Below are 15,650 nucleotides of genomic sequence, written 5' to 3'. Positions count from 1 at the left end.
AGTGCTAATTAACATCATGTTAGATTTTGTTTTAAACTATGTAAAACAAAAAAAATAACATTATATATAAATATTAATAAAGTGTAGGTTTTTAGTGCCTGTAAAAAAGGGACTGATATTTATAGCGCTCTACTAACAAAGCATCAAGGTAAACATGCCCAGTAGGATTTGTTTTAATCAACAGGATTTTTTTTTTTTTAAACAGCGGTAAAAATAAAAAGCACAATAAATGATTGACCAAACATTTGACATGTAGGTTCACAAATTGCTCCTCGCTTTTATTCTCTAACAATAAGAGAAACAAAAGAAACATGTAAAAGACACTTTTCATAAATATCTAAGAATCTCTTTAAAATTGTAGCACTGAATTTCATATCTTTTACAAAACATATGTACAAAGTTGCAGTCTGGACTCTTTAAAAGGACGTCTTCTATAAGATTTACATATGAATAGAGCTGAACGAGTATGTACACTCAACCAGACATGCAGCGAAATTGTGAGGCATTTTTGAAGACTACACAGGAAAGTATTTCTACAACAGCTTGGACAACAGAAGCCATTTACACAATGCTCCACTGAAAGATTTCACACAGATCTACAAAACCAACACAGGTTTACAGATACTTCCTGCTAAAAAGTGCATACCCGACACTGGTTTTCTGGTTCAAAACACATAAGCTCAAAATGACAAACAAAATTACCAAAGGATCATGAGGTTTGACAAGGAAACTGATGTAAATAAATAATTGATTTAAACAGACCAAAAGAAATTATGTTCCACATAGTTTTGAAACCAGTAAATATTTGGCCTTTTTCTGAAGTTCTATTCAGCGAACCTAGTAGGGCTGCTGGTTAACATCTGAACCTTTGACCACAAGAGGGAAGTCAAGCTCACATTACAGAGCTACAGACTTTCCACACAGGTCTATAGATGATACATACACATCCTATCATTTAACACTCTCCAATTGATGCTAACCAACAATCTATTATCAGTGGAAAAATAGGTTGATAATCTTTGAAATACAACCTGCTAAGGGGCTGTTGAGGGACCCTGAAAAATATACAGTGAACATGAAATGAATTGCTGCTTCACTATACTTGCATTTTTCTCTGCTTGCACAGTATAAGCTGGAACAGTGTTGTTGCTTACAGAGAGCACAAAAAAGCTTCTATTCACGTCCTACCTTAAAACACATTGGTAATTTAGAAAACTAGAGATGGTATTTAAAATGATGGAACAGAACATACCCACGTCCTGTAAAATGCTGATAAAGTCACAAACACAACAGAGCGGCAGTTAGCTGAGATATCACAATGTTCTTGAATAGCATATTTACAAGAATACACAAATAAATTAAATATTTTCAGAAACTCATCCATTTGTCTTGACTCATATGAAGTACTAACCTTCTCAATCTTTTTTTCCCATTATTCATGATCTAAAAGTCACAGACAACAACTAAGATCCTTGTGACAATTAAAAGTTGACAAATTATCTTTTCCTCACAAAGTATCAACAAGTTCATTGCTTTTCAAATTAGACCATTGAATGAAAAGAGCTCGACTACAACAAAATCAATAGTCTGTAAAAATCCTTCATAATGTATTCATGCTGTCCATCAAATCTGGTGATGTTGCTGGAAGGTCGAATAGACACCTGCTCATTTAGAGTCATGACCGGCGTCCCTGTTGTAGGGTTTATAAAGGAACATGTTTTACTGGCCAATGTTCAGACATGTGAGGAGGGTGCTGATTTGTGATAGGTCCCAGTGGGTGCCGTTCCAGCTCGGGCTGTGAGAGCGGTACTGGCCTCGCTGTACATGGACGACCCTAATACAGGTGCCTTCCGGGTCCTACAGGGCATGTACCGTGCCACAAAGCGCCTCCAAGACTCCAGAGTCTTCCCTGACCAGATCCAAACACCTGAGGTAATGCCTACAACAAGACACATGAAGTACTTCAACATGAAGACGGCATAATCCGGGCCCATGCCGAGCCGCTGGCGCTCTGACGGGCAAGAACAGGCCAGTGCCCGCTCCCAACCTGGCCTGTAATGTTGCTCGTACACCAAGCATGCTACCACAATAGTTGCGGGCACCGTGTACAGGACGGTGAAGAGCCCAATCCGGATCATTAACTTCTCTAGCTTGTCTGTCTTGGTGCCGCCCTGTTTAATGACACTACGGATCCGGAAGAGGGAAACAAAGCCAGCCAGCAGGAAGAGGGAGCCGGTGAAGAGGTAGACGACCAAAGGCGCCAATACGAAGCCACGTAGGCTCTCCAAGCTCTGGTTGCCGACGTAACAGATCCCAGCCACAGGGTCCCCATCCACCGAACTCAAAGCTAAGACAGCGATGGACTTGACGCTAGGAACGAGCCAAGCAGCCAGGTGGAAGTACTGAGAGTATCCCGCGATGGCCTCGTTCCCCCATTTCATCCCTGCCGCCAGGAACCAGGTGAAGGAAAGCACCACCCACCAGATGGAGCTGGCCATTCCAAAGAAGTATATGAGCAGGAAAACCAGCGTGCAAAGGGCCGGACCCGTGGTGTCGTAGAGGATATGCTGTTGGTCGCCGGAGCCCTCGCAAGCTACTCGCTCATGGCCCGCGAGCAGTCGCACAATGTACCCCAGCGACACAAACAGATAACAAGCAGCAAGGAAGATAATCGGCCGCTCTGGATATTTGAAACGCTCCATGTCTATAAGGAAAGTGGCCACGGTGGTGAACGTCGAGACAAAGCACAGCACCGACCACAGTCCGATCCAGAAGGTTGTGAAGGTATGCTCATCAGGGGAAAAGAAAGGTTGGTGGCAGGGCAAAGCACAGTTGGGTAAAGAGCCAGTATACACACGGTTATGGAGAGGATGCACTTCTTTTTTGATGGGCACCAGGGGGTCTCGACAACGGCAATCCCGGTCACACTTCTGAGGCGGAGCGGATTTTGCAGTGGCTCTATGTCGTGGTGTTCCCTTGGGAGTGGGTTTGGGAAAAGGAGGTGATAGTGTCGTAGTCTCACTGCTGTTCCTGTCCATACAAAGCCTATCGGTGTCACCCAGCATGGGCAACTGTTCGCAGCTCATCCGCTCTGGCCACTCAAACCCATACTGGATCATGAGAGGGGAGCAACCCCGTTTAGCTCTCTCACACACAGACCTGCAAGGCGGCAGGGGTTTTTTGTAGTCCTGAAGACAGATGGGGGTGTACATACTGCACAGGAAGAAAAGCAAGTCCGGGGAGCAACGGATCCGGACAAGTGGCCAAAACTGGTGAACTTCCAAGCCGACTTCATCCTGGGTGTCATGATTGAACTGGTTGGGCATGTAGGTGTGATTGTATCCGATCCCTTTGCACATCGGTACGGTGATGGGCTCGCACACTATATCCTTAGAGGCAGCATTGCCGTGCCGAGACAGTTGCAACAGCAGCAGAACGTGAAGCCAAAATCCGACCAGGTGCATCCCAGAGGTCTCCATGGTGAAATGATGCTTATCTGCAGGTTCTCTCATACTGGAAAACTATGAATTTCAATTCTTGAGTATTTTCTCAGCTCAGGTTTTCCCCCCTTCCTTCCTTTTTTAATTTATGGTTGCATTTCGGAAAGAAGAAATCCCAAAAGGAAACCTTAATTGCTCCAGCAGCATGTCCACAGTCCACAAGGTTGTAAATCACAGTGAAGTTTCATTCCAGATCCCGAGCACTCTTTCTTCCAACTGTGTGAGTGCATTTCAAACAGACCATGATTCTAAACACGGGCTGAAAGAGTAAAAGAACAACTATAGTTAATCAAACAATAGCTTAATAATTTGACAGAAAATCATAAACATATAATTGAGCGTCAGAACATACCGTGGAAAAGCACGCGCAACCGTGGACTGAATGGTCAATCATTCACCGAGTAAACCGTGTTAAGGTCGAAAGTTCATTTCCCGCAGATACTTTGTAACAAAGTAACATTTTAAGTGTCTGTTTCCTTTCTTATCTGCTTTAAATTCCACATGGCAGGTGAATGCATCCGACTATTGCAATCCAGCGGATTCACAACAGAAAAGACGCCAAAAAAGCGAGAAGAATACAGGGGAAATAAATCTGACGTCCAAAAATGAAATCCTTTTTTAAGAGTATAATAAAGGTGAATAATATTAATAATAAAAATATCACCTTTGGCGTTAGTGCTCAGGGCAACAGGTTTCAGGTGCTTCCTGCCATTTCCTTCAGTGTGTTTCCCATCAGTCCTCTGGAGTCCTTTCACGCACTTTAACATGTATAAATTCCACACTAAACTCTTTTACTAATTTGTTGAGATCGTGTTTTTTTCTGTGTGGCAGAGCTTGTGTTTCCTCTGTTGGCTGCGGAGCCAGAAATTACTCACTCCGTAGAGGTTCAGTGAAGTGAAAATACTCCACCCGCGATGACACGCCCACAACTTTCAGGCCCCAGCCCCCTTTTACCAGGGGCCACTGACAGACAATCATCTATGTGAAAAGAACTGCCCCATCTATCTATCTGTCTATCTATCTATCTATATATCTATCTATCTATCTATCTATGTACCTGTCTGTCTGTCCGTTTATATGTCTTGATTAGACATGGTATAAAACCTCTGTTAAATAGAAAATGTGATACTAGATACGAACAATGGCTTAACAGATCAACACGATGAAAATTCATGTTAGTCAAAAAATACCAGGAAGATGCCACACGTTACTCCTCTAACCGTAATGAGGATGTTTAAATTAGTCAGTGGAGATTTAGAGGGAAGTGAATGGCACTGGCGAGTGTGTGTGTGTGTGTGTGTGTGTGTGTGTGTGTGTGTGTGTGTGTGTGTGTGTGTGTGTGTGTGTGTGTGTGTGTGTGTGTGTGTTTGACTATGAAAAGGCCTTGAGTCTCTTGTGCAAGTGTATCCTGTATTACGTTTGTGTTTACCCTCTGGGCCCATTCAGGACAGATGGAGCTGTGCAAACACTCAGATAATGACTCCTAACGCAAGCTTAATCACTCACGCCTCAACGAGACAAAGAAAGCAACAGAGAGGAGCACCTTGCCACACTGATACTCTTGCTTGTGAACAGCTAGTGTGCACTATGATGGCATCTCTAGGTCAGAGTTCATTTGTGATGTTATGAATTGTTTTGTGAAGCACTGAACATACATCTGTAAATCTTTATGACTTATGGTTGCATGATCCTGTGAATGATTTGGACAATTTTGCCACACTTGGTGTTGTATTTGCAAACTTTAAAAATATGAAAATTATTAAAATTGTGTGCAGTAATTAAAATGAAGTAAAATATAAACATTAGATAGAAGAACGTTTAAAAAAAATTATCTGAAATGTCTCTCTCTCTCTCTTTCTTCTCTCTTTCTTCTCTCTTTCTTCTCTCTCTCTCTCTCTCTCTCTCTCTCTCTCTCTCTCTCTCTCTCTCTCTCTCTCTCTCTCTCTCTCTCTCTCTCTCTCTCTCTCTCTCTCTCTCTCATTGTTGATTCAGTATTCTGTAATCTCATAGCTTTTTATAAGTCCAAAGTTCTCACAGGGTGTGTGCCAGTATACGTGTGTGTTTAAAAGTGCAAGTGACCAATCCGCCTGCTCTGTCAGGTATTTCTAATGCTCCATTAACACTTAGATGACATCAGCTCACAGAAAGTCTGAGAGGACGAGAGTAAACAGAGCTCTACATGCCACAGACTTGCTTAGGGAATCCATCATTGAGACAGACGTGGCCATTACATTGTTTTCCTTGTAACGCTCGGGATGTTTGATTGTGTCTTAAATGCTATGGCAACCGAATCAATCTTGCCAGCCATTTGTGCACCTGTTTCATAGGTTACCTACGAACTTTGTCACACATTAACTACAAAACCCCACCTTAAGGAGTCACACAAACGCCAACCGACTTCCTTTCAGTATACTGTGTCCATAATACAGTTAGGCCTTGCAAGGGAAATTGCTAGTATACATAGCCTACTTGTATCTAAAGGACTTAGCTAGTCTGTTGAATACTGATATGGGGAGGAAATATAGCCTGATTAAAATCAGTCTCGCTCATGCTCTAGATAAGTCGATCTTGGATATACTTTAGTTGAGCTGTAGAGGTGATGTTGAAGCGTGATGAGGTGTGGTGCTCAGTAGCCGTCTGTTGTGTTTCATGATGTCTCCTGGGCATGAAAACATCCCATGGTGGTTGGGTTTTCCTCTTTTTTCTCTTATCCACTCCCGCTTCCCTTTCTTTACATGCCTGAACATGTGTTTGGGCACATGCTTTTATCTGATACCCGACTCTTTATGTCTGTGGATGGACAATTCATAAAATGACAACATGATACAGTCTTACCAAACTGATCCTAATCTCATCCTTATTTGCTTTTCTGTCTCTTTCACGAGAAGATTATATGATGTGGGATGCTGTTGTTGTATTTAGGAGAAGTACACTGATAGGATATGTAATTGAAATAGCTTTTGTTAGATATATTGGTAGCGCAATGTTAAAAATTGGTCAATATAACAACAGGACTATGTAACACAGTACTTATGTAAAACTGCAGCAGTCAAAATAAAATAAAAACTTTACAAAATGTATTTAATTATTGTTATTTACACACACTATCATTTTATTTATTTATACTTCTTAATTAATACCTTTACAGCAAGGATCCATTAAATTGATCAAAAGTGACAGCAAATATTAATTTCTGTTTATTGAGCGGCATATCAGAATGATTTCTGAAGGATCATGTGACACTAAAGACTGGAGAAACACTGCTGATAATTCAGCTTTACCATCACAGGAATGAATTACATTTTAATACATATTCAAATAGAAAACTGTTATTTTAAATTGTAAAAACATTTCAAAAAATCTTTGAACTAGTGTATTTTATATATTTGGATAAAACCTAAAAACAAAAATGTCTTTGTTTATTTTAAAACAAATGGGACTTGGTTTGATATTTTATTAAATGCAAAGACATACATTTTCATTTGTGGCTTTAACCCTTTGATGCACAACATGGGTCTAAAGTGAACCGACTGAGTTTTTATTTTCTATATCTTTGCATGAAATTAATTTCATCATTCAGTATATTCCAGGTATTCCTCAATTAACTTGTTTTAGATCATTACAAATCCTTATTTTAAATTTTCCTTTCTTTTATCGAATAAAAATCGTTTTTGTGTCACTACCCTTTTAATGCACAACATGGGTCTAAAATGACCCGTATTCATTCTCTATGTTATTTCAATCATGGCTGAGTGTTTCTTTGCTGAATCTTTAAAATAAATGTATTTTATCATTTATTAATCCAGGTATTCCTTAAATATCTTGTTTTTGATTTCCACAAATCATTGTGTTTATTATTCCTTTCTTACTTTATAAACAAACACAATTTTGGGCCCCTGTATGAACTCACTATGTACTGTTTTGTGCATTTATATATCATAAAATTATAACATATTCAAGTATAAATTATAGCTTGCCTCCTAAACATCAAAATTTAAGAGCAGCATTTGTGTAACATCACTTTGCATAAGAAGAATCCCAAACAAATGAGCATGACAAAGCAGAACACACCTGATGTCGAGGAGTGTTATTGCTCAGTGGTCCCGTGTGTTTAAGCGGCAGGTGGACGTTAGGAAACCAGAGGGTTGAAGAAGACATTCTCTAACCCCTTTTACACGAGAACCGGACCCTGGCGCTCCATCCCATGTCACTATTGTCTCCACCCCTCCTGCCTCCATTCTGCCGTCGTCTTTTTCTCCTTAAACCGCCCTTTTGTTGTCTTTTTCTGATGGCATTTCTGGCCCCTTGTTGTCAGAGTCCTAAATGAGTCTTGACTGGCCTTTGGGCCACTGGAGAAGCACAAAGGAGAGCGTTCCCCTCGCTACAGTGGAGCCATTGTGGCTTTCAACAATGCACTAATTGGCGACGACAATTAAGCACGACCAACACTCAGGTTCAATTTGCCCACTCCTCAATACAAATCACAGGCAAATGAGTCAGACCGTACACACACAGCTCACACACACATTCACACGGCCCTGCTAAAATAACAGCTATTCTCATAAGCATAGTGCAACTACCAAATATACGCTCCCACCCCTTCAGCAAGTTCATGTTAGCTGTGAAGGGAAATACTGCAGGAGACTCAAACTGTGAGGAGGGTGAAACAAGAACAGGCTGTTCAGCTTGTCCAGACGGATTGGAAATTCCACAAAAGCTATTTTCTTTTGAATGATTTAATGCATTACGATTTTTATTTTTATTTAAAAAAAGATTTGACAAAAATTCTGCTTCGATAGTTAATAAACACAGTATCTAACGTGTTTGTTTCTATTTCTTTTAGGTACAACTTCAGCATAATTCATCTATTCTTCTGTGTGTGAAAAAATATCACAGCATATCCCTAAAAACATCCTCTTGACACGAAAAAATCTTCACCGTTCCAAAAAAAAAGAAAAAAAAAGGACGCAACAAGTCCAGATATGTGTGAAAACACCCATCTTAAAGGCATCTTTAGCATTGAGCTGTCACACATTAAGACCGTAATGGAGTCTGGGATCAGCAGGACGCCTCGATTTTAAGCCGACGCTCGAAAACCAGCTTTAAGAGTTCGGGAACAAGCACATTCTCACAAAAACACACACAAAGGAGGAAAGACTTGGCATGTTCCGGCCCATCGGCAGTGGTTGGATTCTCGTGGATTATTCTCTGTCAGAGAAAGGCTTTAGAGCTCTCTAAGGCCAGGACAAATTACTGTTCTCTTTCAAGAGAAGAAAAAAAGCAGGGGAGGAGGAAAAAACATGAGGGAAGTGTTGAAAAAGTAAACCAAGGAGAGGAGGAAGCGTCTGGGGTGGCCGGCCATTAGCTTAACCGAGACATCACTCAGACAAGAATCAGGAAAGGTTTGCGAAACTAAATTAAACAAGCCTTTTTCTCCCCCCACATGTAAGGTGATGAAAGTGAATATATGGAACAGGAAAAACTGGCTGTAAAAAATAAATCTGCATAGTTTATCCTTTTGATCTTTCCTTAAATAAATGTTTTTCTCCAAAACACAATGGCCACAATTATTGGCACCCTTTATTAAATACTTTTTGCAATCTCCTTTTGACAAGATAACAGCTCTGAGTTTTCTCCTATAATCCCTGATGAGTTTGGAGAACAACAGAGGCCATTCCTTCATACAAAATCTCTCCAGATCCTTCAGATTCCCAGATCCATGTTGGTGCTTCTCCTCTTCAGTTCATCAACTCATAAGGTCAGGGAACTGGGACGGTCATGGCAGAAGCTTCATTTTGTGCTCCATAACAAATTTTTGTGTTGATTTTGATGTTTGTTTTGGATCGTTGTCCTGATGGAAGATCCAACCACAGCCCATTATAAGATTTCTTGCAGAAGGCGTCAGGTCTTGATTTTTTATCTGTTGATATTTGATAGAATCCACGATGCCATGTATCTGAACAAGAAGTCCAGGACCTCCACCAAAAAATTAAGCCCACAATATTAAAGATCCAACGGTATATTAAATTGTACACATGGGATACTTTTTATCCTTGTGTGCACCAAACCCATCTAGCATGTTTGCTGCCAAAAAGCTCTTTTTTAGTTTCATCTGACCGATAGAACCCTGTGCCGTTTAAAGTTCCAGTCACGTCTGACAACTGAATTTGCTGGAGTTTGTTTTTGGAGAAGCGAGGAGGATTTTTCTTGAAACCCTCCCAAACAACATGTGGTGATGTAAGGGTTGTTTGATGACCCCAAGACTCAAGTAATCTCTGCAATTCTCTATCTGTGATCCTCGAAGAGTATCATGTCCTCATCCTGGCAGATTCGTAACATCTTTAGTTGATTGGAACTTCTTTATTATTGCCCTGATTGTCAAAATGGGGATTTTCAATTCAGCAAGAAAGACAATTTAGCTATTTTCTTACACCCACTTTCTATTTTGTGATGATCAACAATCTTTTGATGCACATCAGAACTATATTCTTTGGTTTTACTCATTGTGATGGATGATTAAGGGAATTTGGCCTTTGTGTTTCCTCATATTTAAACTCCTGTGAAACAAGAAGTTATGGCTGGACAATTTCATGTTCCTAGTCACCCTGGTGTACTAAAAAAGGTAAACATTAATGGGAATATATACTTCAGAGATATTTTACTCGTAAAAAAATTCTATGGGTACCAATAATTATAGCCAACGTATTTTGGAGAAAAAAACATGTTAGATTTTTGGCAATTTTTTTAATGAAAGATCAAAAGGATAAACAATGCAATTTATTTTTTACAGCCAGTTTTGATCATGTTTTTTATCACACACAGTTGTAATCAAAATTATCGAACCCCCATTGCAAATCAGATTTATTGGCAAAACGTACAGACTTTCAGATGTTTGCAATGAACACATAATTGAAATAGCTCAATGCAATAAGTGGTTTCCCCAAATTCAAATGAAAATGCAACGTTGAATAATCTTTTAATAATCGCACCCATTAAAGTTTAAATATATTTTCATATTGTAATAATTTCAGTTAATCTCCAAATGAATGTACGAACAATATAAGCATAAAGATAGCATATTTAAAATATTTGACCTAACAGGTGAATTTATAGAATTGAATAGATAGTCTTCACTGCATGAATTATAAATTAAATATAGATTCATCCTTATTAAAGCTACAAAAGTTATTTCGTCAAAACAGTGATTTACATTACTGACAGATATCACAGCAGCAGGTTTATTAGGCTTCTGTTACTTTAAGATTAGAAGCACATGACGTGGATCTGACACACATCCAATGTCCTCACAACTCTTTATGGTCATTTAAGACTTTATTAAACTAATTCAAGACTTAAGATACTCAACAAAGTGGGCATTTTGGCATACTTTTGTGTTTTTTTATCCATTCAGGCGCTAAAGGGAATGCTGTCTGAAGTGTTTTTCTGTATGCATGTGTGTCTGTCACACAGACAGGAGATTCACAGACACACACCAGAATAGATTTAAGTTCTTTTTTGCATTTTATTGCACTTTAATGAAATTAATAGCAGTTGAATGAATGAAGGTGTGATCATATACTGTACATCACTTTTTTATTTACGTTGGAATAAAAGAGTTATTAAAACAGTTATTATAAAATAATTAATCTGAAATGTAAATACGATGTAAAATATCTTTCAGATTTTTTGACCACAAAATTATCCATTTCTATGTTAGCTAGATGAACTTAATTTTTTGTTTATTATATATTCATATACATTCAATAACACTTTTGATGGGGAAAAAAGCACAGAATACAAATACTGATTAGTTTGTAGTTTTCAACACATACTGATGCTTTCAAGAATACCAAAAGTATTTTTTGTAATTTGTAAACAAAACCCCATTTATGTTAGTCAGCTAAATAACATAAACGTAGCAACAAATCAATAGAAATTTCCACAGCACAGAAATGTAGTATACATTACAGAAAACCAAATGCTTAAGTTTTTAAAGGCATAAACATTGGATCTGTAAGCTTCATGAAAGTGTCAGCAGAGCACTTTTCAGTCAACTGGTCCCAAACGCACTCACACCTGCCCTGGGCCAGCGGACCATCCTTATTGTTGAGCCCTGGATAGGTTGGACAAATATTTAAAATGCCTTGATGAAAATACCTCCATGGTAACTGTTCTCTCATATCACATCGCAAGACTGAATTTCAAATGTTTGTGCGTCAGTACCACTGTGCAAAAAATTAGAAGCCTCATGCTGTGGTCTCTAACAGGTCCAGTGGTTGTTGGTACAACTCCAAACAGAACCAGATACAAGCATGTGGCTTTTAATTTGGGATTAGCTCGTGATTCAGTGCTTGGACCCACTCCGGTGCACCAGGACCCGAAAGGGAACACCACAACCACAGCCACGGCCATGATGCATTTGTTCCACTGCTGCCTTGGATTCTGACCAGGAAAATAATCCGTGCAGAATTGAAAATACTTTGCAAAATCCTAAAAAGTCAATTTAGATGACGCCATTAGTGTTGGAGCATAAAAAGAGCACAATGTTTTGTTAAGTAATTTTCTTTATTGGCAACAGTGGTAAATAAAAAAAAGGCAAAGAAAAGAAGAGGAAAATTGGAAGGAACCCATACCAGTTCTGAAACACAAATATTTGTACTGGTTGCAAGAGGTTGTCTGTAATGGAGAGTTTACAGAGTACAAGAAAGCACAGGGAAAATCCGGAAACTGATACAGAAATTGCAGTAAAGTATATAAATACAATAAATATGACAAACAAAACTGACATGTAAATATACAACTGAGAACAAGATGACAGCAGAAAAAAAAATCCATTACACCTTCAACAAACATGAAAATAAAAGACCAATTTGGTGTACTGAAGGAACAAAAGATATTCACCAAGTACATCCACTGAGTTCCCTTTTTGTTTGTCCCATTATTCATAGTGTTAAGAATCCCTGATTTTAAAGAACAGTACCAATAATGCAATGTAACATAATACATCAAACTTTCAAAGCGAACAGATTTCAAACCATTCTATCGTACAGTAACATGTAAAACATGGTGCATTTCGCTCAGCTCAAGTTTAAAATGGTGTAATGACAAGATCTCTGATGGGAAAACAAGAGACTGACAGATTTTGGGAAGATTCCTTTTTTTAGTAAGATAAGTAAAGGTCTTCACCTTCAAATACCAAAATGATTAAGTGATTATATTACGATATATTCTATAGCCTGATATTCTGATTAGATTAAATACTGAAACGTTATTTGATTATAGCTTGCTAATCGAAGAACATCAACAGGCCAATGCGTTGGCTTTCAATTTAAGGCAGGCAAACAAACACAGATTCAATAAATACAACCAAATGTTCTAACACGATCATCCACCCACCATTTTACATCATTCTATCACACACAAACCACACGTAAACTAAGACTGAATCTAATTTAGAAGTAAACTTCTTGGTGCAAAACAAGCTCATAGGCTCAAAAACGTAAACACATTTTCTCACAAACAAAAAGTAACATGGTAGCAAATGATATGTAAGTTGACCTAGACCCATCTGAAAGAGTTCAATTAATCTCAATTGTCGGCCAGTAATAAACTAAAGATGGTTTGTCGTATTTTCAAACATCAAGTGTACAGCATCAGTTTGAATATTTCACATCCAGTATAACCAGTAACTTGTAGCTGATTTTTGAAATACTAGGTAGTTCCAATGCGTTTCTATCAGTAAAGCTGAATGTGATTTACTGAAGAAATAAAAAAAGTAAATTAGATTTAATTGTGACTCTCAGGATTCAAGGGAACATTCTAAAATGTCAGCAGGCTCGCTACATTTACTGCAGGGGATGTCTGACAAAAAATAATGTAATTTTTTGTATTGTCCACATATTGTCTAACTAGAGAAGAACCGGTCTGGTCGAAGAACAGGAATTCAAATAAGGCAGCAAAACAAAACATAGTATGAGCGCAGAGAGGCAGCGTGGATCAAAAGCAGAGGTCAGTTAGACATGAATTATGAGCTCGTCCACGGCAGGTTTGCTTTACGTTTCTTGTTAAATAGACGTATGAATGCTAAACAAAGCCCTGGAACGCTAGACTGTAATTTTGGGGATTGGTGGCCGAGGGTAGTTTGTAATCATAGACCAGGAGGTTAGCATGAACAACGTGGTTCGGCTGCTTATAGGCAGTGCCACTGAGTGTTGATAAACAGTCAAACTTTTTAAACTTCAGCTGGACGGGACAAGACAGCAGTCCTAGTTTGTTTTACACAACTCAAACCTTCGGTCCATAAAGCTCAAAGCATAATGGATTTAAAATGAAAACAGGTATGCAAACATACTGTGACTGAAAGTGCAATGAACTTATATAAAAAACATTGAACAAATTGCAAATGTGAAAATGCAATAATGAAATCATGTTAAAAACATAAAAAAAGAGATATTTTTGTTCTAAGGAAGTTCATCTTCATGTTCTAGAACAAGGTTCTTCGGCATCGTAGGTCAACTACAGCGTGGAGGGAAAGCGTATGGAGCGGCCAGACAACCATCTTGCAGCGCTCATTTTCACCAAACCATTAATGGATTAGAAGCTCTATTTGTGTCCAGAAATTGGTTTGAATCATCACTCTTGGATTGTGAGTCTGCCAAAAAAAGTGCATTATTTTACATCAGTCAGTGAGAGTGTTTATGTGCAAGTGTGTGAGCGTACTTTGCCTGTATTTGTCGGTTGGCCCTGGCTGTCATTTGGTAGATGAAAGGGAAGGGTAAATTGGTATCATTATGAAGCCTCTGCTCTTCGGGAGCTGAATTATTGTCTCTGTGCCCATCTCTCTCAGGTGAGGGAGAATGTAAAAAAAAAAAAAAATCCTCTGTTTCTCGGTTTTCAGGGCGCACTTCCACCGCAGGACCACAGTATCTTGTGCTTCTTGGATACAGCAGCACTCAGACTTCATTAGTGCAGTGTGTTCAGGTGTCCAGCTCAAAGCAGTCTAGCACTTGGTCATCAGGGCTGTCGTGAGGGCCGTGCCTTCTCCAGAATGACGCCGGCTTCTTGTGCAGTTCTCTGCGTACGCATCGCGGGCACGGCTGGGCTCGCATCCGACACTCGGCGTGGAAGACGGCTCCGCAGCCATCACATCTGTAGTCAAAACAAAAGAACGCTGATGAGTTCTGTCTCTCTGCCCCTGTCTGAATTTATACTGTGTGCATATATATATATATGTATACAGTAGTTAACATTTGAAGTGGATCGAAAACTTTCATCAAAGTTATACATGGATTTTGAACAATACCTGTTCTTGTCTTAGGACAACTTTTTTGATCCACTTCAAATGTTGAATATTTTATATATATATATATATATTAGTGTGAGAGCGTACTTTGCCTGTATTTGTCGATATGCTCACACGCTTATATATATAATATATACATACACACACATTTGTACGTATACATATGTATGTATATATATATATATATATTAATGCTTTACCTGTATATATATATATATATATATATATATATATATATATATATATATATACGTGTGTGTGTGTGTGTGTGTGTGTGTGTGTGTGTGTGTGAACATATAGTACATGTCCTTTTAAATATCTTCTTTTATGCAGGCTAAAAAGATTAGTCCCAGTCTGTATTAAACTACTACTTCCTTTACTAGAACAATTAGAAGCTCAAGGGCTCCTCATTCCTCTAAAGAGAAGTGACTTCTCTCTGTGCACCATCATGGGCGGTAGTGGCCCAGTGGTTAAAGTTTTTGGGCTGCCAAGCCAAGACTTAAACCAAGATCACTGTTGGCAAAGACGTTGTGCAATAATAACCAGAGGTACTACTGGTGGTATATTACTGAAAACGGTTTGCTTTGCACAAAAGCATAAAAATGTCTTGTTCTTATTAGAATTTTAGAAAGGCATTCCTCTTGATCTAATATGATTTCCTCTTTAGTGAACAGACCCCCAGAACTGAAAAAGTCTTGCAATCTGAAGCATGCCCAACATAAATAAAACCAAAAGCAAGCTAACAAGATAATACTAGCTGACAGGATGTCTATTTTAAATCGACCTCTATAAATAAATAATTCTTTCCAAAAGTAAGGATCCAAAAGCCATAAGGGCTGTGGTGTACT

At 38.8% G+C, this 15,650-nt stretch overlaps 2 protein-coding genes across 4 annotated transcripts in view; both read right to left on the bottom strand.

Moving 5' to 3' along the window:
- Positions 1–253: 253 nt before the first annotated feature.
- On the bottom strand, positions 254–4,407 carry fzd5 (frizzled class receptor 5). Of its 2 annotated transcripts, none has more exons than XM_077216213.1 (2): positions 3,853–4,407; positions 254–3,759 (listed from the first exon to the last, which is right to left on the bottom strand). In XM_077216213.1, the coding sequence occupies exon 2, from the start codon at positions 3,510–3,512 to the stop codon at positions 1,734–1,736; it is 1,779 nt and encodes a 592-aa protein (XP_077072328.1). In that variant the 5' UTR covers positions 3,513–3,759; positions 3,853–4,407; the 3' UTR covers positions 254–1,733. The 2 variants fall into 2 exon arrangements, with proteins under 2 accessions (XP_077072328.1, XP_077072329.1); XM_077216214.1 differs by having other exon boundaries at positions 4,165–4,378.
- Positions 4,408–12,046: 7,639 nt separating this feature from the next.
- The window catches only part of plekhm3 (pleckstrin homology domain containing, family M, member 3), a 45,525-nt gene continuing 41,921 nt past the window's right edge, over positions 12,047–15,650 (bottom strand). Inside the window, exons 8-9 of one of the 2 annotated variants that reach the window (XR_013197174.1) lie at positions 14,220–14,648; positions 12,047–14,151 (exon numbers count right to left, since the gene is read on the bottom strand). Coding sequence is in view for 1 of the 2 variants with exons in the window: in XM_077216641.1 (XP_077072756.1) it covers positions 14,477–14,648 (172 nt within the window). In the remaining variant the exon portion in view is untranslated. Of the gene's footprint in view, positions 14,649–15,650 lie in introns of both variants that reach the window. The other variant, XM_077216641.1, reaches the window with a different exon arrangement.

The sequence above is a fragment of the Siphateles boraxobius genome, unplaced genomic scaffold (assembly GCF_051911475.1).
Source record: "Siphateles boraxobius isolate OS27281-9 unplaced genomic scaffold, OSU_SipBor_1 7, whole genome shotgun sequence".
In the NCBI taxonomy this organism is placed as follows: Eukaryota; Metazoa; Chordata; class Actinopteri; order Cypriniformes; family Leuciscidae; genus Siphateles; species Siphateles boraxobius.
This window is presented reverse-complemented; position numbering and strand designations above follow the sequence as displayed.